This window comes from Rana temporaria, chromosome 5 (assembly GCF_905171775.1).
Source record: "Rana temporaria chromosome 5, aRanTem1.1, whole genome shotgun sequence".
NCBI lineage: Eukaryota > Metazoa > Chordata > Amphibia > Anura > Ranidae > Rana > Rana temporaria.
In genome coordinates this window covers 157,993,281-158,019,066 of record NC_053493.1, presented here as the reverse complement: position 1 = coordinate 158,019,066, position 25,786 = coordinate 157,993,281, and the positions used below count along the sequence as shown (strand labels likewise).

At 42.9% G+C, this 25,786-nt stretch overlaps 1 protein-coding gene across 1 annotated transcript in view; it reads right to left on the bottom strand.

The window, feature by feature from the left end:
• The window catches only part of TRANK1 (tetratricopeptide repeat and ankyrin repeat containing 1), a 207,117-nt gene extending 183,006 nt beyond the window's left edge, over positions 1–24,111 (bottom strand). The window contains 2 exon segments of the mRNA XM_040354425.1: positions 19,447–19,487; positions 24,009–24,111. Of these exon segments, the coding sequence (XP_040210359.1) occupies positions 19,447–19,472 (26 nt within the window). The 5' untranslated portion in view covers positions 19,473–19,487; positions 24,009–24,111.
• Positions 24,112–25,786: the final 1,675 nt, after the last annotated feature.

The following is a 25,786-nucleotide window of genomic DNA, read 5'->3' as shown; positions in this document are numbered from 1 at the left end:
ATGTAGAACTGTTTGGGTTTTCCTGACTGAAAATTTTAATTGATTGGTTAGGCAAGTCTTCACTCCACACAGTTTTGGTACATCTAAAAGTTGACTGTACGTTACAATTTGACTGTTCCATTATATTTAGATTTACAGACACCTATGCAAGGGCACCTTTAATTTCTTTGTATGGTGTCCCATTGGGGAGATTTACCTTTACTCCTTGGAAGTGAAGTGAGAGGAAATCCCTGAAAAGGGAATCCTTTGGGCTCCCCCCCCCCCCAAGGTCACCCCACTGGAAGATTCACCCTCTATTACTTTTCGAGGGACAGCTTTCAATGACAACGGTAAAAAGTACAAACAGAGCAAGTCAATCTCCCCAACGGGGGCACAGGCAGCAAAAAAAACTGCCAGGTGTTCTAATCCCTTTACACTCTATCCAAAACTAAAGAAAAAGGTTTGCCTTTAGTTATTCTTTAGTGCTTAGGTCTAAAGTCTGAATGTACGGAGAGGTCCACCCTCAAGGTATATTCTCATCTTAACCCAATTTCCCTACTACCACTGGAGGGTCTTAGGGCTAGGTGGGTTCGAGACATACCGGATCTGGAAATGGAAGACTGGAGGAGTGTGGGATTACCCTTTGCGATCTTTGGTGTCTTAGAGAGACGGTATGATCCAATTTAAATTGGTACATATAGCATATCTTACGCCATACAGACTTTGGAAGGTAAATTCTGAGTGCTCTTCTGAGTGTTGGCGGTGTGGATCGGTTCAGGGGGGATTTCTTACACATCTTCTGGACCTGTCCACATATAGCTATTTTTTGGGTTGAAGTGGTAGATTTGTTGAATTGTATTACTTCTACTCCCTTGCCGAGTTTAATTTCTGTATGTTTGTTGGGTCTGGTAGCGGTTATTCTCCCTATAGTGTCAATATTAACGTTAATCTATGTTAGAAAAGCTATTGCTTTGCATTGAAAGAAATTCTCTTCTCCCATTCTTTATACTGGAAACAATTGGTAAATAATAATCCCACTGTATAGAGATACCTACACGAACATGGGTTGTCCCAGTAAGTTTGACAAAGTCTGGGCAAAGTGGCTGGTATACAGCATCTAATGTTTATGGGGGTTATTGATTATAATAAAGTTATCTCTATATACTGGATGTTCAGGGCCACTATGGATAGTGGGGATCTACGTTTATTGCATATGCGTTGATCGTCCATTTGATAAATGGTATGGTTTAGATCGCATTCGAGTCTTGTGCTCTAACTTGCTATTTTGAATTGCTGGCTACTATGCAATGTATTTGGATTTTTGAAGTTGCTTTATTATTTTGATCCAATTTGTATGATGTTTAATTGTGTCTTGTTTCGTCAGTTTATTAAAAAATAAAAAATTATTTATTAGGATTTTATGAGATAGACCAACACAAAGTGGCACATAATAGTTAAGTGGTGGGAAAATGATAAATGGTTTTAAATTTTTTTTTTTTACAAAGAAATATTTGAATATTGTGATGTGCATTTGTATTCAGCCTCCTTAAAGTGGAAGTAAACCCTACTATTGTTTTCAGCCAAGGAAGCTGCCATCTTGGCCTCTGTTTAATCTGCAACTGCCATAATGTTGCACATGTGATCCATTATGACACCGGTCATTGGATGGTTTGACAGTTTGGTTGAGAGCACAACCAATGTGACAGCTAGCATTTCCGGCATGCCGGGAATGTTAATTGTTTTTTGAAACGATAAAATAGAAGGGTTTACTTCCGCTTTAACTCCGATACCCCTAACTAAAATCTAGTGGAACCAATTGCCTTCAGAAGTCAAGGAGAGCATTAATCAGAGAAGCCCATGGTAACTCTGGAGTAGATGCAGAGATTCACAGCTCAGGTGGGAGAATATGTCCACAAGACAACTATTGGTTATGCACTCCACAAATCTGGCATCTTTATGGAAGAGTGGTGAGAAGAAAGCCATGTTGAAAGAAAGCCATAAGAAGTCCTGTTTGCAGTTTGCGAGAAGCCATGTGGGGGACATAGCAAACGTGCTCTGGTTAGATAAGACCAAAAGAAAAAAACACTATGGGGTCGATTTACTAAAAGAAAATCCAGTTTGCACTGAAAGTACAGTTGGAAGTGCAGTCACTATAGATCTGAGGGGGACATGCAAGGAAGGTAGTGGAAAACACTACACATCACCCTGAACACACCATCCCCACCACGAAACATGATGGTGGTGGCAGCATCATGTTGTGAGGATGCTTTTCTTCAGCAGGGACAGGAAAGCTGGTCAGAGTTTATGGGAGGATAGATGGAGCTAAATACAGGGTAATCTTGGAAGGAAACCTGTCTGCAAGAGACTTGAAAACAGGGGCAGAGGTTCACCTTCTAGCAGGATAACGACTCTAAACATACAGCCAGAGCTACAATGGAATGGTTTAGATCAAAGCATATTAATGTGTTAGAAGGGCCCAGTCAAAGTCCAGACCTAAATCCAATTGAGAATCTGTGGCAAAATTGCTGATCACAGATGCTCTCCATCCAATCTGACAGAGCTTGAGCTATTCTGCAAAGAGGAATGGGCAAATATTTCACTGTAGATGTGCAGCTGGTAGAGACATTTAATGCGCTATGTGGAGCTGTTATTGTTTTTTACATGGTGGGCATTTATGCTGGTGATCTGTAATCACTTTTGGATGAGACCCAATGTTATCGAATCTGTCTGAACTGCGTGGTTGGAAGTGACCAACAATTATATGCTGTTCATGATCCCCTGCCATAAGGGATCATGGCGATCTGGTAAGAAGTCAATTCATTGTTTGGTGGAGGATACATCACTTTTCTTTGGACACGTTTTCAACATATTCTGGAATTTGGCACAGAGCACGGGTGTTTAGCATTTCATGTGTTAAAGGGGAGTTCCACCCACAATTTCACTTTTTAAATATAAATACCCCTGTAATACACAAGCTTAATGTAGTCTAGTAAAGTTAGTCTGTAAACTAAGGTCCATTTTGTTAGGTTGTTAGAGCATTTAGTTAAGTTTATAATCTAGAAATAGACCGTGGGCATCATGAAGCCAGACTGTATGAGTTCCTGGATTTCAGCCTTGCAGATCTCGCACATGCTCAGTGCTGCACAAGCGATGTAATAGGTTTCAGTCAGGTTTCCATAGCAACGGGAGTGTCAGAGGAAGTTGCCGCCCCTTCTCTATACAAATAGGCTATTTGCAAGGACTACTGGGATACATGATGCCTATCCCAGAAACCCTTGCGAATAGCCTTGTGACTTAATAGCCTAGGGCTAATAAGGAGGAGGAAGTAATGAAGGACTACAAAATAAAGGTATTTACAGGCAACAAAATAAATAAAAATTGTCCATTCTGAACACAATGAGATTAGGGCATGCAGCACAGACAAACATAAAAAAATGGGTGGAACTCCACTTTAAACATTTATGGACTTTATTTTCTACAATATTTTATAACTTTAAATTTTTTACTTTGGTTTAATTTTAAGTAGATTTTTTTTGAACGCATAATTTTAATTAATTTTATTTATTTTTATGTTTATTATTAATGTCATCACTGATTCACTGTTATTGAGGGGGTATGAGAGTGCTCTATAGATGAGAGTGATTTACATATACCATCATGCATTATTTATGTCAAATTTTTTGGATATTTTCAATGCTTTGTCATTTAAACACTTTTTTCACATGTTTTAGAGGTAGCGCGATTTATATTTTTCTCAGAGATTTTGGTAGTATCTGATCACTTCTGCAGTTTTTATTTTTTGCACTTCTGCAGTTTTTATTTTTTGCACTGTAAACAAAAAAAGACTGAAAATTTAGGAAAAAAAAATACATTTTTTTATATATATATATATATATATATATATATATATATATATATATATATATATATAACATATACACACACACATACATATACATACACACACACACATATACACACACACACACACAACGCGGTTAACAAGCGTTTCGCAATACGAGCACTGTATTTAAAAAAATCCTAACTCTGTTTGCGAGCGTTGTCTCACAAAACGAGCAGGATTCAGGCCAAAGCGGTGTGCAGTACCGCGTTTGGCCTGAGGTGGGGGGCGCCGGAGCCGAGCGGCGCCATTCGGAAATGCACGGAAAGGCCAGAGGACAGCTAGGCTGACCTCGGAAAGGCTCGGGAACGGAGTCTTTTCGAGGTTTGCCGAGGTGTCCTCGGGCCTTTCTGTGGCTCTCCGGCGCCTCACCCCCCCTCCACCTCTGGCAGCATGCGGTATTGCATGCCATTGAAGTCAATGCGGAACAAATTATATTTGTTTACATTGACTTCAATGGGGACTTCACTTTGATATGCGAGTACTTTGAATTACAAGCATTTTCCTGGAACGTATTATGCTCGTAATCCTTGGTTCCACTGTGTGTAATATAAATTTATATATAATAAAATATATTACTTTCTACTATAAAACATATCCAATAAAAAAAAAAAATTAAAATTAAAATTTCTGCATCAATTTAGGCCAATATCTATCCCAATAAGCGTATATTAATTGGTTTATTCAAAAGTTATTGGGGTTTATTTACTAAAGGCAAATCCACAGTTGCTGTAGATCTGAGGGGGACATGAATTTTTGCTTGAACATGATTGGATGATAAAATCAGTTGAGCTTCCCTTCATTTCAGCTCTTCCCATCAGATCTATAGCGACTGCACTTCCAAGTGCATTAGCAGTGCACTTGTAATGCAAAGTGGATTTGCCTTTAGTAAATCAACCCCACAGCGTCTACAAACTATGGGATAGATTTAAGGATTTTTGTTTGTTTACTTGTAATGGCGGTGATCAGCGACTTATAGCAGGAATGCACAATTGCGGCGGACAAATTCTGGCACCAAATGCCACTTTTTGGGGACCAGCGACACTAATACCGTGATCAGTGCTAAAAATATGCATTGTCACTGTACTAATGACACCTTCAGAAAAGGAGTTAAAGGAGTTGTAAAGGAAAATGTTTTTTCACCTTAATGCAATCTATGCATTAAGGTGAAAAAACATCTGATGCTGCCGGCCCCCCCCGAGCCCCCGTTATACTTACCTGACCCCTCGAAAGTCCCGATATCCTCTTCGCCGCTCAGCCTGACCGCTGATTGGCTAGAGCGCATGGATTGAGAGCAGCGCAGCCATTGGCTGGCGCTGCTGTCAATCACATCCAGTGACACGGCGTGCCGAGGGGCGGGGCCAAAAGATAGTGAGCGGCTATGACCGCTCGCTGTATCACGGGAGCGCGCCCGCAATTAGTGACCACCATGCGAGCTCTCGCATGACTGTGGTGACTAATTGCGGGGAGGACCAGAGACAGCCGCCGAGGGACCCCAGAAGACATGGATCGGGGGCACTCTGTGCAAAACGAACTGCACAGTGGAGGCAAGTATACCATGTTTGTTATTTAAAAAAAAAAAATCCTTTAGTGACCCTTTAACATAAGGAGTGCTTGTACTATAGAAAGGAAGAGATCCAAGTTCCTTTGTAGGAACACAGGATCACAACTTTCCCTTCTTACAGAATGGCGATCTGCCTTCTTTACACAGGAAGACCGTCGTTCTGCCTGTGTTCTGAACGATCGGCTGGTAAAATTTCCAAAGTTGTGGGGCCCCCCCCAACAGTAAAATTATTTTCATAGCGTGGGTTGTCAGCACCCAAGGCAAGACAAATAATTTGCACCCCTAACTCATGGACATTTAGCGCTCCCCTGAGCCCCTTCCACTTGTATAGTATTAAAACCCCCTATGGTACATTTTAGGATGTACCACACTTTCTCTTTGTTCTCCTTTCTTTTCCTTTTCTCTCTCTCTATCCTAATTTTTTTTTCCGCCATCTCTCTAGTCGCCATTCTTGTTCTTTCTCGTATTCTCTCTCTCCCTGTTTCTTTGTTCTCTCCCTCTTTTCCTCACCCTTCCATGTATTCCCTATTTGTATTCCTGGTCTTACTCCTTGGTGGTGGTGGGAGGGGGGCTGAATAGGATGAGTGGCAGTGCTGGGGGGGGGGGGGGGGGGGGAGTTCTGATCAGCCAACTTAGGTGCTCTTGATCAAGGTCCACTGATCTAAGAACTGTATTTGGGACTTTTAATGGCAACTTTAATCACAGATTGTGTTACTCACTGTGTCTCCGGATTCACTGTCTCTGACTTTGTGGTGTGTGTCGTAGCAGTGAAACCTATGCCGAAATAAGGAGATAGGGTCTCTTTCAGCCCCTCCCACATCAGATTCCTCACCAGTCAGCTGACCTCTAGTCTCCTCCCCCCAGCCATGCTGTGAATTGAATGGGCAGCTGCGAAGAGGCTGTGTGGGCGACGGCGGGCTCCAAGAACAGCCCAGCTGGGCGGCCACAGGCTCCAGGGGTCAGCCCTGCTGGGCAGCCACGAAAAGGCTGGGAGAGTGGTGCAGGCTTCAGGAACAGCCTAGGATATGGTGACCCCTGGCAAATCATAATTTCACCCAGATGGTGTCCCGGTCCCAACCCCCAGGTTGAGAACCACTGGTCTAAAAAAAAAAAAAAAAAAAAAAAAAAAAAAAAGAACGGAGAAACAAAAACCATAAAAATAAACAAAACCAATACCCCAAAAAAGAGAAAAGAGGAATTAGATAGGACAGACAGGGATGGGTCCCGGCCTCTCATCACAATCAACCCAGCTCTCAGGGAGCTTGGAGACAAGCAATCCAGGTTTTCCAGACCCTCTCAAACCTAGCTTGCCTATCTTGTCTTATACTGGCCAGTTTTTCATTGATCATAAACCAGGACAACTTATGTTTCACCAAGGTAACGTTGATTACAGGCAATTTTCCATGCAGGGCTATAGTTATTTTAGCCGCTAGGGGAATAAAAAAATATGAGAGATCATAGATGTCTGGGGATCGCCTCCGATAAGTCTGTAAACAACCCTGTTTTGGCCTTTCTAGGTATATTTTGTCCTGTCACTGAATAGATCAGGTTGAATATTCTGATCCAAAAACCTCTGACCTTCGGGCAAGTACACCAGACATGATACATATCTCCTTCCTGTCCGCAGGGTATAGTTTATCTAGCTTTGTTGGGACAAGTTACCAACACGCTAGCACCTTATAGTTTGCCTCTACCAATGAGGTGTTGAGTAACTCCACAGATTTTTAATATATACTAGGGTTCCTTGACTACACCAGCTATGTTCTGGGAAAGGCAAGCTCAACCTTTAAAAAAGGAAAAAAAACTGTTGCTGCAATTGTTTAAAAAGTGTTTGAGGTCAGCTCCAGTCAAGTTCATCTAAATCTGCATCTAACACTACACCCTCCCGAGACTGACAATGCGGCTCTCCAAATGTGTCCCTGTTGCTCCTCCAGTGCAGTAGTGAAGTAGAGACACCCTAAGACAGGAAAGTGTGTTACTGGCAGGATTCCCAGGTCATAATAGAGCCACCACATTTAAAGTGGAGCGCCGTCTGAGAATTTTTAATTTTAAAGTCAACAGCTACAAATACTGAAGCTGATGACTTAATAATAGGACACTTACCTGTCCAAAGATCATAGGTTGTCGGCACTCCAAGACAATTCGTCCATCAGCTTCGGATGCAGGCGCCCGCATTGCAAGTAAGGATAACCGGCAGTCAAGCGTTTACACTTCACAGCTGGTTTCCTACTGCGCATGCGCTTTCTGAAAAGTCACACACAGGCCCAGAAGGCAGCAAGGGGGAGGAGAGGAAGGGGCCGGATATGTCGCAGACTATCATGCTGCGATTTTGCCCGTAAATTGAAGCGAGTACCCATTAAAACCAGGTACCTGCTCCCCCTCCACCCAAAAAGTGCCAAATGTGGTAGCGGAGGGTGCAAACAAGCAGAGCTTCCCCTTGGAGCTCCGCTTTAGGGATTGGTAAGCTGCAATAGAAAGCTGTAATAGAAAAGTTTCGCTCATGTACAGTGGCATGTGGTTGCCATCATCCCTTAAATCAATTGGAAACTGAAAAAAACTCAATGGGAATGGGATTTTTAAGGCAACAAATATAGAACAACAAGGTCATTAAAAGTATAAATTTATTACAACATATAAATATATAAAAAAAATAGGAAAGCAACCGCGCTAATAAATTAGGTGATAAAAAGTGACTACTACTGAGTGGCAATCAAATGTGATACAAGTGAAGCTGCGTCTTACTGGATATATACAAACAGTGAAACATATGGAAAAAAACAAGATGCGCTACACATAATACAATGTAAACAAGTATCCAAAATCTAATGAAATAAATCATCCGTGAATAATTGTGGAATGTGAATGGACAGCAAATATTCAAAAACAGTCCTTAGTGAAAACAAAAAGAGTCCTTTCACCAGTGATTATGAAAAGAAAAGTCTGTATTGATAAGTGACAATCCAAAAGAAGAGAAGACCTCCACCAAACGAGTATTGGATCTGCTTACCAGATTCCCGGTGGTCTCTTAGTTAAAAGAAGACCCCAAGTAGCATGAAGATTTTAAACTCTGCAGGGTCAAAGCTTGAAGGGCAATCAGGCAAACGATCTCGGTTGCACTCCAGTGTTAGGGGATACGGTGACCATACAACATAGAAGATATAGGAGGCCACAATAGTGTAAATCCGTAAAGAATTATTTTATTTAAAAATTAGTAACAGAAACGCACTTACAATTTAGTAGTGTTTAACAGGCTTATCAAGTAAAGCTCCGGCCGGAAGCAGACAAAACAGCCCATCAAATGGTGTGGAAAGTATGCAGACAACGGGGGGTGATACCGATGTGAAAGCACGTTCCGCCCGACCTGGTTTCGCGACAAATCGCTTCCTCTGGGGCACAGGCAACACACCGAATCACCCCCCTTAAAATAGCAAACAAACGCCAGAATGGGAGGAGCCAACGTCACCTACCACGCCTGCGCATGACTGGACGGTCCAAGCCTCATTCTGGGACCAACCAGTGCTAATGCGCATGCGCCGGCGGGACGCATGTCAGCAAACGCTTATGGTGGCGTTAGCAAGCTCCCATAGTGCATAGTTGCGACATAAACATAAAAAAGAGAAGAAGGATCTCGCAGCATAGCAACAAGCCGCTGCGGGAAACAATAAGCTAAAAAATCTTTACTGGGGCGCGGGGATTACTTCCGCGTCACGTGGTCACACACGACCACGTGACACGTCAGCGGCGTGATGACGCGACTGGGCGGAAGAGCTCCGCGTCCCAAATGAAAATTAAAAACAGAGATTCTGTATAGGGAATGTCAGCCAAGCCTCGTTTTGGTAAAAACCAAGGGAGCCGATCAGCTGGTCATATCCCAACCAATCGAGCAACTCCGTTGACAGAGGCCGGACAGACAATCCAAAAACCGGAAACAGCAAGAGAACCGGTGATTACAGCAAAAATAATCACTGATCTCATCTGCTGTGGCCGGCTTAAGTATATTTGTTAAAAAATATAGTATAAAATAAAATAAAACGGCAAAGTCGACATGACTACACAATATAAAATTTAAAAATTGACAATAACCCCTAAATATAATAAAAACCTAGAAAAAGGGGGTTATGTAAAGAACTGTGTCCCAATGTGGATGTTTAAGCTGGGAAACGAATCTTAATCAAAACATAAAGGTGACTAGCATAATAAACTTTCACTCAGTAAGGGCCCTAATAATGAGCACATACAGGTGTACAGCACCACATACTGAAAGGAGCAGACAAATCCAGGGTACAGACTATAATCACCTTATTCAGGACATGATTGAAACACTAATCAGAGAGACCATATACACTTGCATAATACATGGTATGATAATAACATCAGATTAAAAAAGGCACATGATGACATAATGTGACCTGGGTGAATAAATCTAAGAGTTGTTTATAAAAGCGTTAATATCTGTGTCGATATTCAGCCCAAATGGCGTGTAGGTTTTAACTCTATGGATCCATGCCATTTCTTGCTTAGATATTTCACGAACAAGGTTACTGCCTCTCCAATGTGGGCGGTATTTGTCAATCCCGACAAACAACGTCTTGGAGGGGTCTCTATTATGTTTCAAATCAAAATGTCTGGAAACGGAGTGTTTATCAAATCCTGCCCTAATTTTAGCAATATGCTCATTTAGCCTAACTGACAAGGCTCTCTTGGTGCGGCCAATGTACTGCAAGCCGCAAGGGCACTGAATAAGGTATATCACCCCCTTAGTTGAACAGGTTATAAACGGTTCGACCTCAAAAGTTTTATTGGTTGCCGTGGATTGAAAGGAACAAATCTTTCTACTTTGGCAGCTATTTAGAGAGCAAACTTGGCATCGTTTGCACCTAAAATACCCCGTGAGGTTCTCAAGAAATGTCCTAGTGGCCCTAGGGGGATCATGTACACTCGGAGCAATACGGCTCCCAATAGTAGACGCACCCCTAAACACCACATTAGGTCTAGCTGGAAGCAATGGCGCTAAGATCTGGTCAGTTGTCAAAATGTGCCAATGCTTCTGGATAAGTTTCTTGACACTGAAGTGTTGAGCGGAAAATGTGGTGATGAAGGGCAGAGAAAAACCCTCGGTTGGAGGCCCTTTAACCTTTTCTGCCAATAATGTAGGCCTATCAGTGTTTCTAGCTTTCTCCATTGCCTGTGAGAGAGTGGACCTATCATACCCCTTCTCCTCAAACCTCTTAGAAAGGACTAAGGCCTGTTCTTCAAACATCAGAGTGTTAGAACAATTACGTTTGAGGCGCATAAACTGGCCCAAAGGGACAGATTTAAGCCACGCTGGCAAATGGCAGCTGTCCAAAGGTATGTATGAGTTGCGGTCAGTTGGTTTAAAGAAGGTAGATGTCACAAATCTCCCATTATCGATGGTGATCTGGAGATCCAAAAAATGGATAGACTGTTGGCTGGATTCATAATTAAATTTAATGCCCCTGGTGTTCTGATTCAAATGGGTCATAAATTCAAGAAGATCAGATTCACCACCGTCCCAAAGGAGGAGGACGTCATCGATATACCTCGACCAGAGTATTATCTCTGGTCGACGTTGGCAATCGATGACGTCCTCCTCCCACTTGGCCATGAACAGATTAGCCAAGCTGGGGGCATATTTAGCCCCCATGGCCACACCCCTATCCTGTCTATAAAAGATGTTATCAAACAGGAAATAGTTGTGACTGGCCGCATATTTCAATAGGGTCATAATAAACTCTATCTGCATCTGTACAAGACCAGATTCTCTTGTCAGATATAGTTGTACTGCCTCAAATCCCAAATGATGTGGAATTATGGTGTAGAGGGAGGTCACATCAGCTGTGACCATCCATATACCTGGCTTGGGAGAGATACTGGCTAGTGTGTTAATCACCTGTTTTGTATCTCTGATGTACGAGGGGATTTTCTGCACAAGTGGTTGCAGGAAAAAGTCAATGTACTTGCCCACCCGGGACGTGATGGAATCAATACCACTCACAATGGGCCTTCCCGGGGGGCAAGTCTGACTTTTGTGGATTTTAGGTAAGTGATAGATGACGGGGGTCCTGGGGGCACTCGGTACCAGAAAAAAAGCTTCCTTACTGTTTAGAATGCCACCCTGGAATCCCTGCTTAACCAACCCTTCAAGTTCTTTCTTATAACTCACCACTGGATCCCTATTAAGGGGAGTGTATGTATCCTCATCGTCGACCAAACGATGCATCTCTTTCAAATAGTCGCTCTGATCAAGGATGACAATACCTCCACCCTTGTCAGCCGGTCTAATTACTAGCGACTTATTGAGACATAGGGATTCAAGACCATTAGTCAAGTCTCTGTTCAAGTTGGATTTGCGTATCTTGAGCTTATCCAAATCGTTCAGGACGACATCCCTGAATACCCTAATGCTCGGGGCCAAGGCACCTGGTGGGTTGAATAGTGAGGCATTAGCCAAAGGTGAGTGTTGAAACTCATTAATGGTCTGCTGACTAGAAAGGGGGTTGGAGAGAAAGTATCTCTTTATACTTAAGCGTCTGGTAAATTTGTGTACGTCCATATATGTTTGGAACTTACTAAGATTCCTGGGTGGGGCATATTTCAGTCCCTTATCCAAAAGCTTAGTCTCTGAATTCGTCAATGTCTGTTGGCTAAGATTGAAAATGCCTATTCCTAGGTTCTCTTTCGCTTTGGACGACTGGGCCCTCCTCCCCCCTCGGGTGCCTCTCTTCGTCCTATGTTGCCTCCCTGATTGGGAGGGACCCTGCGACTTTGCCGTTTTATTTTATTTTATACTATATTTTTTAACAAATATACTTAAGCCGGCCACAGCAGATGAGATCAGTGATTATTTTTGCTGTAATCACCGGTTCTCTTGCTGTTTCCGGTTTTTGGATTGTCCGTCCGGCCTCTGTCAACGGAGTTGCTCGATTGGTTGGGATATGACCAGCTGATCGGCTCCCTTGGTTTTTACCAAAACGAGGCTTGGCTGACATTCCCTATACAGAATCTCTGTTTTTAATTTTCATTTGGGACGCGGAGCTCTTCCGCCCAGTCGCGTCATCACGCCGCTGACGTGTCACGTGGTCGTGTGTGACCACGTGACGCGGAAGTAATCCCCGCGCCCCAGTAAAGATTTTTTAGCTTATTGTTTCCCGCAGCGGCTTGTTGCTATGCTGCGAGATCCTTCTTCTCTTTTTTATGTTTATGTCGCAACTATGCACTATGGGAGCTTGCTAACGCCACCATAAGCGTTTGCTGACATGCGTCCCGCCGGCGCATGCGCATTAGCACTGGTTGGTCCCAGAATGAGGCTTGGACCGTCCAGTCATGCGCAGGCGTGGTAGGTGACGTTGGCTCCTCCCATTCTGGCGTTTGTTTGCTATTTTAAGGGGGGTGATTCGGTGTGTTGCCTGTGCCCCAGAGGAAGCGATTTGTCGCGAAACCAGGTCGGGCGGAACGTGCTTTCACATCGGTATCACCCCCCGTTGTCTGCATACTTTCCACACCATTTGATGGGCTGTTTTGTCTGCTTCCGGCCGGAGCTTTACTTGATAAGCCTGTTAAACACTACTAAATTGTAAGTGCGTTTTTGTTACTAATTTTTAAATAAAATAATTCTTTACGGATTTACACTATTGTGGCCTCCTATATCTTCTATGTTGTATGGTCACCGTATCCCCTAACACTGGAGTGCAACCGAGATCGTTTGCCTGATTGCCCTTCAAGCTTTGACCCTGCAGAGTTTAAAATCTTCATGCTACTTGGGGTCTTCTTTTAACTAAGAGACCACCGGGAATCTGGTAAGCAGATCCAATACTCGTTTGGTGGAGGTCTTCTCTTCTTTTGGATTGTCACTTATCAATACGGACTTTTCTTTTCATAATCACTGGTTAAAGGACTCTTTTGGTTTTCACTAAGGACTGTTTTTGAATATTTGCTGTCCATTCACATTCCACAATTATTCACGGATGATTTATTTCATTAGATTTTGGATACTTGTTTACATTGTATTATGTGTAGCGCATCTTGTTTTTTTCCATATGTTTCACTGTTTGTATATATCCAGTAAGACGCAGCTTCACTTGTATCACATTTGATTGCCACTCAGTAGTAGTCACTTTTTATCACCTAATTTATTAGCGCGGTTGCTTTCCTATTTTTTCTATACTTGTTTTATATATCTCACAACCGCAGCTTTTTCTCTTTCCATTTTATTATGGATGTTTTTGACTTTCGTTCCAAACGAGTAGTTAACTTGGAAGGGGTTTTTGACTCCACCCCCACTACCCCAGGTACTGATGTAGGGGGTCTGTTTTTGCGACTTAAAAACTTATTGGTAGCTGAAATACACACCCAATGGGATGTCGCTTTCCTAGAGACTTACATTAAGGGGTCTATGGTACCACGAAGCCTCAGATGGGAAGTGTCGCCCCACCAGGGTGACACTGACCTTGTCGGTTGGTACAACTATTTTAATGAGTCAGGTATAGCCTTCTTGCGATTCCTCCTGAAAAGAAGGGTCGACAAGTTGGCTAGGTTGGATGAAGACATTAAACTTGTTAAAGAGGTCCTTACACCGTTTAAAGACGGAGCTGAGTATAATACACTGTCTACCAACCTGCTCAAAACACTGGATAAGGAGGAGAAAGAACAAAAAGCCAAAAAGAAAAAGAAGTTTATGAGGGATAGTGATGACTACAAATCAGGTCTTGTATTCTTATGGCAGAAAAAACTCTCCCTCACCAATGAGGGTGATTTAACCATGGATACCACGCCACTACCTTCCAGTGGTGCGATCCCCTCTTTGTTAAATATCTCCTCAGTACCACGTGTCATTTCACACCCCTCTAGTCAGGGGGTCCCAACCCAAGTTTCCACCAACACCCGGAAAACTAAAGGTCCTCCCAAGGGACCTAACCAGAGGGGACAAGGCTCCAAAGGGCCCTATAATGGGAACAATTTAGGACGTGGGGTGGTGCATTATGACCAACCATCATCCCCACGGACGTGGACGAGAATTCCAACTAACCAGAGAGTACCGCCTCCTAATATGGGCTTTCCTGGTTCCAACTATGGGTTTCAACAGGATTATGGTCAAGGGGGCTATGGGTTCAATGTACCAATGTACCAACACAGAACCGCTTCCGGCCCTTATCCAATTTTGATAACATGAACGGTTATACACCTGGTAGGGAGGGTTTTGGTTTTCCCAATCCAATGGGGAACCCATTCCCCTACCCTCCAGGTTATTTAGATATGTCTGGGACTCATCAGGCTCCCAATTATCCTGTCAACCCTCCTATCAATTCATTTAACCAGAATTGGGATTTTCGCAGGGTCCCTCCCAATCAGGGAGGCAACATAGGACGAAGAGAGGCACCCGAGGGGGGAGGAGGGCCCAGTCGTCCAAAGCGAAAGAGAACCTAGGAATAGGCATTTTCAATCTTAGCCAACAGACATTGACGAATTCAGAGACTAAGCTTTTGGATAAGGGACTGAAATATGCCCCACCCAGGAATCTTAGTAAGTTCCAAACATATATGGACGTACACAAATTTACCAGACGCTTAAGTATAAAGAGATACTTTCTCTCCAACCCCCTTTCTAGTCAGCAGACCATTAATGAGTTTCAACACTCACCTTTGGCTAATGCCTCACTATTCAACCCACCAGGTGCCTTGGCCCCGAGCATTAGGGTATTCAGGGATGTCGTCCTGAACGATTTGGATAAGCTCAAGATACGCAAATCCAACTTGAACAGAGACTTGACTAATGGTCTTGAATCCCTATGTCTCAATAAGTCGCTAGTAATTAGACCGGCTGACAAGGGTGGAGGTATTGTCATCCTTGATCAGAGCGACTATTTGAAAGAGATGCATCGTTTGGTCGACGATGAGGATACATACACTCCCCTTAATAGGGATCCAGTGGTGAGTTATAAGAAAGAACTTGAAGGGTTGGTTAAGCAGGGATTCCAGGGTGGCATTCTAAACAGTAAGGAAGCTTTTTTTCTGGTACCGAGTGCCCCCAGGACCCCCGTCATCTATCACTTACCTAAAATCCACAAAAGTCAGACTTGCCCCCCGGGAAGGCCCATTGTGAGTGGTATTGATTCCATCACGTCCCGGGTGGGCAAGTACATTGACTTTTTCCTGCAACCACTTGTGCAGAAAATCCCCTCGTACATCAGAGATACAAAACAGGTGATTAACACACTAGCCAGTATCTCTCCCAAGCCAGGTATATGGATGGTCACAGCTGATGTGACCTCCCTCTACACCATAATTCCACATCATTTGGGATTTGAGGCAGTACAACTATATCTGACAAGAGAATCTGGTCTTGTACAGATGCAGATAGAGTTTATTATGACCCTATTGAAATATGCGGCCAGTCACAACTATTTCCTGTTTGATAACATCTTTTATAGACAGGATAGGGGTGTGGCCATGGGGGCTAAATATGCCCCCAGCTTGGCTAATCTGTTCATGGCCAAGTGGGAGGAGGACGTCATCGATTGCCAACGTCGACCAGAGATAATACTCTGGTCGAGGTATATCGATGACGTCCTCCTCCTTTGGGACGGTGGTGAATCTGATCTTCTTGAATTTATGACCCATTTGAATCAGAACACCAGGGGCATTAAATTTAATTATGAATCCAGCCAACAGTCTATCCATTTTTTGGATCTCCAGATCACCATCGATAATGGGAGATTTGTGACATCTACCTTCTTTAAACCAACTGACCGCAACTCATACATACCTTTGGACAGCTGCCATTTGCCAGCGTGGCTTAAATCTGTCCCTTTGGGCCAGTTTATGCGCCTCAAACGTAATTGTTCTAACACTCTGATGTTTAAAGAACAGGCCTTAGTCCTTTCTAAGAGGTTTGAGGAGAAGGGGTATGATAGGTCCACTCTCTCACAGGCAATGGAGAAAGCTAGAAACACCGATAGGCCTACATTATTGGCAGAAAAGGTTAAAGGGCCTCCAACCGAGGGTTTTTCTCTGCCCTTCATCACCACATTTTCCGCTCAACACTTCAGTGTCAAGAAACTTATCCAGAAGCATTGGCACATTTTGACAACTGACCAGATCTTAGCGCCATTGCTTCCAGCTAGACCTAATGTGGTGTTTAGGGGTGCGTCTACTATTGGGAGCCGTATTGCTCCGAGTGTACATGATCCCCCTAGGGCCACTAGGACATTTCTTGAGAACCTCACGGGGTATTTTAGGTGCAAACGATGCCAAGTTTGCTCTCTAAATAGCTGCCAAAGTAGAAAGATTTGTTCCTTTCAATCCACGGCAACCAATAAAACTTTTGAGGTCGAACCGTTTATAACCTGTTCAACTAAGGGGGTGATATACCTTATTCAGTGCCCTTGCGGCTTGCAGTACATTGGCCGCACCAAGAGAGCCTTGTCAGTTAGGCTAAATGAGCATATTGCTAAAATTAGGGCAGGATTTGATAAACACTCCGTTTCCAGACATTTTGATTTGAAACATAATAGAGACCCCTCCAAGACGTTGTTTGTCGGGATTGACAAATACCGCCCACATTGGAGAGGCAGTAACCTTGTTCGTGAAATATCTAAGCAAGAAATGGCATGGATCCATAGAGTTAAAACCTACACGCCATTTGGGCTGAATATCGACACAGATATTAACGCTTTTATAAACAACTCTTAGATTTATTCACCCAGGTCACATTATGTCATCATGTGCCTTTTTTAATCTGATGTTATTATCATACCATGTATTATGCAAGTGTATATGGTCTCTCTGATTAGTGTTTCAATCATGTCCTGAATAAGGTGATTATAGTCTGTACCCTGGATTTGTCTGCTCCTTTCAGTATGTGGTGCTGTACACCTGTATGTGCTCATTATTAGGGCCCTTACTGAGTGAAAGTTTATTATGCTAGTCACCTTTATGTTTTGATTAAGATTCGTTTCCCAGCTTAAACATCCACATTGGGACACAGTTCTTTACATAACCCCCTTTTTCTAGGTTTTTATTATATTTAGGGGTTATTGTCAATTTTTAAATTTTATATTGTGTAGTCATGTCGACTTTGCCGTTTTATTTTATTTTATACTATATTTTTTAACAAATATACTTAAGCCGGCCACAGCAGATGAGATCAGTGATTATTTTTGCTGTAATCACCGGTTCTCTTGCTGTTTCCGGTTTTTGGATTGTCTGTCCGGCCTCTGTCAACGGAGTTGCTCGATTGGTTGGGATATGACCAGCTGATCGGCTCCCTTGGTTTTTACCAAAACGAGGCTTGGCTGACATTCCCTATACAGAATCTCTGTTTTTAATTTTCATTTGGGACGCGGAGCTCTTCCGCCCAGTCGCGTCATCACGCCGCTGACGTGTCACGTGGTCGTGTGTGACCACGTGACGCGGAAGTAATCCCCGCGCCCCAGTAAAGATTTTTTAGCTTATTGTTTCCCGCAGCGGCTTGTTGCTATGCTGCGAGATCCTTCTTCTCTTTTTTATGTTTATGTCGCAACTATGCACTATGGGAGCTTGCTAACGCCACCATAAGCGTTTGCTGACATGCGTCCCGCCGGCGCATGCGCATTAGCACTGGTTGGTCCCAGAATGAGGCTTGGACCGTCCAGTCATGCGCAGGCGTGGTAGGTGACGTTGGCTCCTCCCATTCTGGCGTTTGTTTGCTATTTTAAGGGGGGTGATTCGGTGTGTTGCCTGTGCCCCAGAGGAAGCGATTTGTCGCGAAACCAGGTCGGGCGGAACGTGCTTTCACATCGGTATCACCCCCCGTTGTCTGCATACTTTCCACACCATTTGATGGGCTGTTTTGTCTGCTTCCGGCCGGAGCTTTACTTGATAAGCCTGTTAAACACTACTAAATTGTAAGTGCGTTTTTGTTACTAACTTTTAAATAAAATAATTCTTTACGGATTTACACTATTGTGGCCTCCTATATCTTCTATGTTGTATGGTCACCGTATCCCCTAACACTGGAGTGCAACCGAGATCGTTTGCCTGATTGCCCTTCAAGCTTTGACCCTGCAGAGTTTAAAATCTTCATGCTACTTGGGGTCTTCTTTTAACTAAGAGACCACCGGGAATCTGGTAAGCAGATCCAATACTCGTTTGGTGGAGGTCTTCTCTTCTTTTGGATTGTCACTTATCAATACGGACTTTTCTTTTCATAATCACTGGTGAAAGGACTCTTTTTGTTTTCACTAAGGACTGTTTTTGAATATTTGCTGTCCATTCACATTCCACAATTATTCACGGATGATTTATTTCATTAGATTTTGGATACTTGTTTACATTGTATTATGTGTAGCGCATCTTGTTTTTTTCCATATAAATATATAAAAAAAAAACTATATCAATAGCAATTATAAAACTTTTCAAAAATCACTGTCCGTCACCGGATGGCATGCGGTGACGGACAGCATTTTTTGAAAAGTTCTATAATTGCTTTTGATATTGTTTTTTCTAATATATTTATATGTTGTAATAAAGTTATACTTTTTAATGACCTTGTTGTTCTATATTTGTTGCCTTAGGCTCCATTCACATCTAGGCAGACAAATTTGCGGCGTTTTGTCCCGCGAATTGCAGTGGCAAATAGCGGCGTTTTGTACCGCGAATTGCGGCGACAAAACGCCGCTATTGTCCGCCTAGATGTGCCCCTCTATGGAGATGGTTCCCTGTGAACCATCTCCATAGAGGGCAATGTCTTTTCATCCCTCTGGCGGCAGCGGCGTCGCACTACAGGCGACAAAACGCCTAGATGTGAATGGGGACTTAAAAATCCCATTCCCATTGAGTTTTTTTTAGTTTCCAATTGGTAAGCTGCAATATAGAAATGGCAAGCTTCTATGGAAGAAAAAATAAAATAAATTACCTCTACTTCAAAGAACTCATAGAAAATCTTAATAATGTACCACAAACATTATAACCTTTATTCATTAAAGAACCATTCAAACGTTACCTACCATGGGGGACCATTTATGTTATTCATTGTAATCAGTCTAATCTAGAGGACAAAAAGAAAAAGATAGGATGTAAAAAGCATTAAACAATTTTTATAAAGCAACAAAAAGTTTAAGAACAACATTTTCATAGTCATGCTATAATAGGGAAGATTTATGTAATTGGTACCAAATCAATGAGGTGGGCAACAGGCAGTTCATAAGTAATATGTAAGCACAATATAACTACATTCCATTTAAAAAAATAAAATTAAAAAAATAAACTACATTCCAGCAGAATTAACTGGGGCAGGAAGGAACACACAGTTAAAAGAAAAAAACACACACACACACACACACACTCTCGTAAGAGAATACAATGTCAGAAGTGATGCAATGTGTCGAATTGTTTTGTATGTGGTGTTTTGTTTCCGAGCATGCATAGTCTTGCTCTTACGATTTTTTTGGACAAAAACAGTACTAATTAAAGACGGAAATTGGACGTTGAGTTCACGTACGACAAAAACTTTATAATCTGCAGATCCAGCTTTTGTCGAACGAAAAATCAGAATCGGTTGTCGAAAGCACCGTACTAACAATCGTTGGTACAAAAGCAGATCGTTCGGACAAAATTTTACTTCCGATTTTCATATTGTATGTACTGGTCTCTTAAACGCTACAAAAAAACGTGTGTCACCCCATTGCACGGAATTACAATGACACTGACTGCACCAAAACCTGACAGAGAATATAACCCTTCTCCAATCTCTTGGCTAAAAGCTAATGTTTGTTATTTTTTTATTTGACAGATAGCAACTCCCATCTAGAAAAAAAAAAAAAATTGCAGATTTTTAAAAACTAAAACCTGCAAGACAAAGGCATAATGAGCTAGTATGCATAGCATATTAGCTCATTATGTAATACTCACCTGGGTGTCCCCATAGCAAGCTGCTTGCTGTGGGGGCACTCAACAGGGGAGAGGGACTAAACGCACAGAAGAGGGACCAGAGAAGAGGAAGATTATTGCTGTTCTGTGCAAATACACTTCAACAAAGCAGGTACAGCAAGTTTACCTAAACGAGACGTTACAAATCACTTTAACCACTTCCAGCCCAGGTCAATTTAGCATTTCTCTCCTAAATGTAAAAATCATGATTTTGGCAGGGGTGACCGTACGCCTCTTCCCAGTGGCTTCACTATGGATATGTCTGCAGTCTCTGTCTCCTTTACCATGTCTGCAGTTATACTGCGACAGGGCAGCTCTATTGCGCAAATTTCCGTATCGGTGCAGCACTTTGTGTAACAGATATAGTGGGCGCATGTACGGAGCCAAAGCTGATACGTGTGGCTGCCACCCACGATCGCTCCAGAGAGGCAGAGTGGGAATCTGTCAATGTAAACAAAACAGATCATCGTTCCGTCCGGGGAATACAGTGTGATCGTCTGTTCCAAAAGATTAGGAACAGAGGGCCAGATCCTCAAAAGAGATACGCAGGCGGATCTGCTGTTCCGTCTGCGTATCCCTGTTTCTATCTTTGGAACTGATCCACAGAATCAGTTTCCAAGAGATAGACAGAAGATCCGGCAGGTGTAATAGTTTTACACTGCCGGATCTTAACCACTTGCTGACGGCCGTACGACTTTGTACGGCCTCAGCGCGGCTCCCAATTTCTAACAGGCCGTCTTTTTACGGCCTCCCCTTTTCGCGTTCCCCGCGCGCGCTCCCGAGCGCGCAGCGGGGAACTGCTGTGCTGGCCGTGTCCCTCGGACACAGCCAGTCACAGATCGCCGTTTCCTAGGCGATCTGTGCGGCCAATGAGAGATGATCTCATATGTTTACATATGAGATCATCTCTCATTCCCGGCTCTCGCAGACAGCGGTGCTGTCAGGGGAGAGAGGAGACGGATCTGTGTCTCTTGTACATAGAGACACAGATCGGTCACCCCCCCCCCCCAGTCACCCCCCCTCCCGCACACTTAGAACACTAATTAGGGTACACATTTAACCCCTTCCTCACCCCCTAGTGTTAACCCCTTCCCTGCCAGTCACATTTATACAGTAATTAGTGCATATTTATAGCACTGATTGCAGTATAAATGTGAATGGCGCCAAAAATGTGTCAAAAGTGTCCGATGTGTCCGCCATAACGTCGCAGTCCCAATAAAAATCGCAGATCGCCGCCATTTCTAGTAAAAAAAAAGCATTTATACAGTAATTAGTGCATATTTATAGCACTGATTGCAGTATAAATGTGAATGGCGCCAAAAATGTGTCAAAAGTGTCCGATGTGTCCGCCATAACGTTGCAGTCCCAATAAAAATCGCAGATCGCCGCCATTTCTAGTAAAAAAAAAAAAAAAAAAAAATAATAATTCTGTCCCTTATTTTGTAGGCGCTATAACTTTTGCGCAAACCAGTCGCTTATTGCGATTTTTTTTTTTTTTTTTACTAAAAATATGTAGAATACGTATCGGCCTAGACTGAGGATAAAAAAAAAAACGTAAAAAAAAAAATTGAGCTATTTATTATAGCAACAAAGTAAAAATATTTTATTTTTTTTCAAAATTGTCGCTCTATTTTTGTTTATAGCGCAAAAAATAAAAACCGCAGAGGTGATCAAATACCACCAAAAGAAAGCTCTATTTGTGGGGAAAAAAGGACGTTAATTTTGTTTGGGAGCCACGTCGCACGACCGCGCAATTGTCAGTTAAAGCGACGCAGTGCCGAATCGCAAAAAGTCCTCTGGTCAGGATGGGGTTTAAGTGCCCAGTAAGGAAGTGGTTAAGATGCAGTACCGCGACCGCCGCTGGGGGCATTCATCGTCGAAATTACGCGTCGGTTATGCTAATGAGGAGTTACGTCGATCCTCAAAGCTTTTTCGCGTTCGCTACATCGCCGCTACGTTAGTTTCCCATCGCTTAGTTACACTTTTGTAAAGCAGCCCTACTTTTACACAGCAGGCGTACTGCTGTGTAAAGTATGGCCGTCCTTCCCGCGTCGAATTTTTAAATTTTACGTCGATTGCGTAAGCCGTACGGGAATACGGAAATACGCTACGCGCCGATCAAAAAATCACGTCACGTCGCGCAAAGCACGTCGGGAAATTTGCGTCACAAGCATGCGCAGTACGTCCGGCGCGGGAGCGATCCTAATTTAAATGGGACTCGCCCCATTAGATTAGGAACGCCTTTCGCCGGACGGATTTGAGTTACACCGCCGCAAATTTCCAGGTAAGTGTGTTGTGGATCGATACCTAACTTAGGAAATTTGCGGCAGTGTAACTTAAATCTGTTAAGTTACGTTGCGCTGCGGGGCTGTGGATCTGGCCCAGAGATCTCTCTGTACTCCTAGCCACACCTAGAAAACACCTCCCTAGGACACAATTAACCCCTTGATCCTTTGATATTGGTATGCATTTTGTTCGTTTAAATGTCATTATAAACAAGTCATCAACCCAACGGGATTCCTTGGCCACAATGACCAGGTTCCCAACACAGTATAGGTTTTGCCGATTGCTGTATAAATGTCACTGGAACCAAAAAAAAGTGTCTAAACTGTCCGCCACAATGTCGCAGTCCCACCAAAATTGCTAATCACCGGCAATACTAGTAAAATAATAACAAAAATGCCACCATAAATCTATCTCCCATTTTGTAGATGCTATAACTTTTGCGCAAACCACAACTAAATACAGAAGAAAGAAGAAAGAAAGAAGAAGAAGAAGAAGAATTGAGAAAAAAATAAAAGTTTTGCAAAAAAGAAAGAAAAAAAAAAAAGAAAAAAATTCACCGACGTGACGCAACTGCACTGATAGGCACTGACAAGGCTACACTAATCCGCAGAGTGACAGTGACTAGGGGTCAGCAAGAGGAACCACAGAAGCCAGCAGGGTCCCCATTATTTAACACACCAGAGTAGTCAAATAGGATTGGTCCTGGGAGCTTTGCTACGCAGCAAAGTTTCAGCGAACTTGCTGACAGACTGGGAAACAATGTTGCTTTCTTCACAGATTAATGTTTGAGATGGATGGAGGTTATCAACTAAGTGATTACCAGCACATTCATTTGAATGGGCCAAAATCGCACTGAACCTTAGCAAAAGTAGTGCACGCACAGGATCGCATATTATTGCGGTACCATGTGATTCGGTGCAGGCAAACACACTGCGTTTGGGGTGTCATTAGGAACGCAGCGACACCTGCAGTAGATCGTACACCCAGTGCATTATGAACGCAGTGCAAGAAAATGCACACGGAACACAGGTTTCCTGCACTATGTTCTGGTGTCAACAAGCCCTTACACAGTTGCAGACACTTGCTACTGAAGAAGAATAACTCAGCTAGTTACAAAAATATCTTAGGAAAGCAGCACAGTATAATCCCAAATGTAATCAACTCTACTGGGACCTATTTTCATGCCAATTATCACCCTTTAAACATAAATTACATAAACACAAACAGTAGTAAACAATGGAACCAAAACAGAACAATCCTAAAATACAGAACAGCTTGCAAAAACTTTTATTTTGTGTAAGCAAATCATACAGAATTCTACTGCAACTATAAATAATATAAAATCAAGATATACCTTTTTATATGGTTAATGCAATTTGTGTTAAAACAGGCACAATGCCTCTCTACCTGTCCCACAACAGGATCCAGCAGCAATTCTCCTTTTTCTTTCCAGCTGCAATCTAACCATTTCCTTGTTGGCAGAGCTATATAAACCCTTCGCAACGTTTCCGTCTTCTGATGTCAAACAAGGGAAAAGAAAGCCGAGTTTCGGTTTCATTTTTTCATAAACAAAACCTGTCAGCTGCTTGCGCCACATCTACAGCACAAAGCTGATTAATGTTTAACCCTTTCCATGCATATGCACTAAATTCAGTTTGAAAACTGTAAATCATAAACATAATTGCTGTGAAAGGAAAGACTTTTCACCCGCATGATTAAGTCTGAATCCACACCCAAGCCAAGCAATTTTTAGGGGACTGCAGAAGTTTTTGGCTCCATGCACACTAGCTTAAAGCGGAGGTCTGCCTTAAAATGTATATATATATAAAAAAAAATTTTTATTAAAAGCCAGCAGCTACAAATACTACAGCTGCTGACTTTTAATATCAGGACATTTACCTGTTCAGGGTGCCAGCGATGTAGGCAGCCGAAGCCGATCTATCACTCGGCTCTCGACGGCTGCTGCCGCCATCCTCGGTAAGGGAATCAGGACGTGAAGCCTAGCGGCTTCGCTTCCTGGTTAGCTACTGTGCATGTGCGAGTCACGCTGCGCATCCCTCACTGGTCCCAGCTGTCTTCTGGGACCTGTGTGTTTCCCAGAAGACAGTGTGGGAGGACAGAATACAGAATAGGTGGCGGAAGTGGCGTAGGCCACCGCGGTTGCGATCTATGCCCAGAAGTGAGAGCAAATACCTGTATTACACAGGTATCTGCTCCCCCCTCCCCCTGAAAGGTGCCAAAAGTGAGTGGGGGGGGGGGGTAGTATTCCAAAAAGTAGAAGTCCAAGCCTTCTCTGGCACTTTTTGTTTACAAGTTTAAGGCTCTGTTTTCACTACTGCGAGTTGTTGTGCGACTTAACACATGTGAAATCGCATGACAAGTCAGAATCCCCGTTCTAATTGGTGCAACTCAAGTCACAGCGACTCAAAAAAAGTTTTTTGTATTACTTTGTTCCGACTTTGGTGCGGCTTGTTCTACCATGGTTCTCACCAGTCGCATTACATTGCATCAAAAATTGCATTGTAAATCGCGCGACTTTGGGGTCACACTAGTGGAAACAGAGCCTAAATCTGTGTTTCTTTCCTAGAAAAACTACTTAGAACCCCCAGACGTGTTTTTTTTTTTTTAGCAGAGACCCTAGGGAATAAAATGGCGATCATCGCAAGTTTATATGTCACAGGGTATTTTTCGAACGCAATTGTTTTGGAAAAAAAAACATACTTTAAAAAGAGGGTAACTACTTTTGTGGTGGGAAAAAAATAGCAAATGAAAAAAAAAAATGAAGTTATTTACTGGCAACGTTCTTTCCCAGAGTCTTTCAGGACAGCCACCTGAGAGACCTTAGCTACTCCCCTCCATAGGAAACACTGTGCCAGCCTTCTATAAATTTCCTCCTCCCCTGCTGGCTCCTCAGTTTCCCAGAGCACCTCCAGTCGCTGGGAAGACACAAGATAATATGATACAAATAGTTAACTATATCACATTTCCTGTAAGGAAATCTTATGTTTTTTCAATACACATTTGGGTGGGTACCCAGCTGTCCTAAAAGACTCCGGGAAAGAACGTTACCAGTAAGTAACTTCGTTTTTCCCCTAATCGTCTTTCAGGACAGCCACCTGAGAGGATAACCGA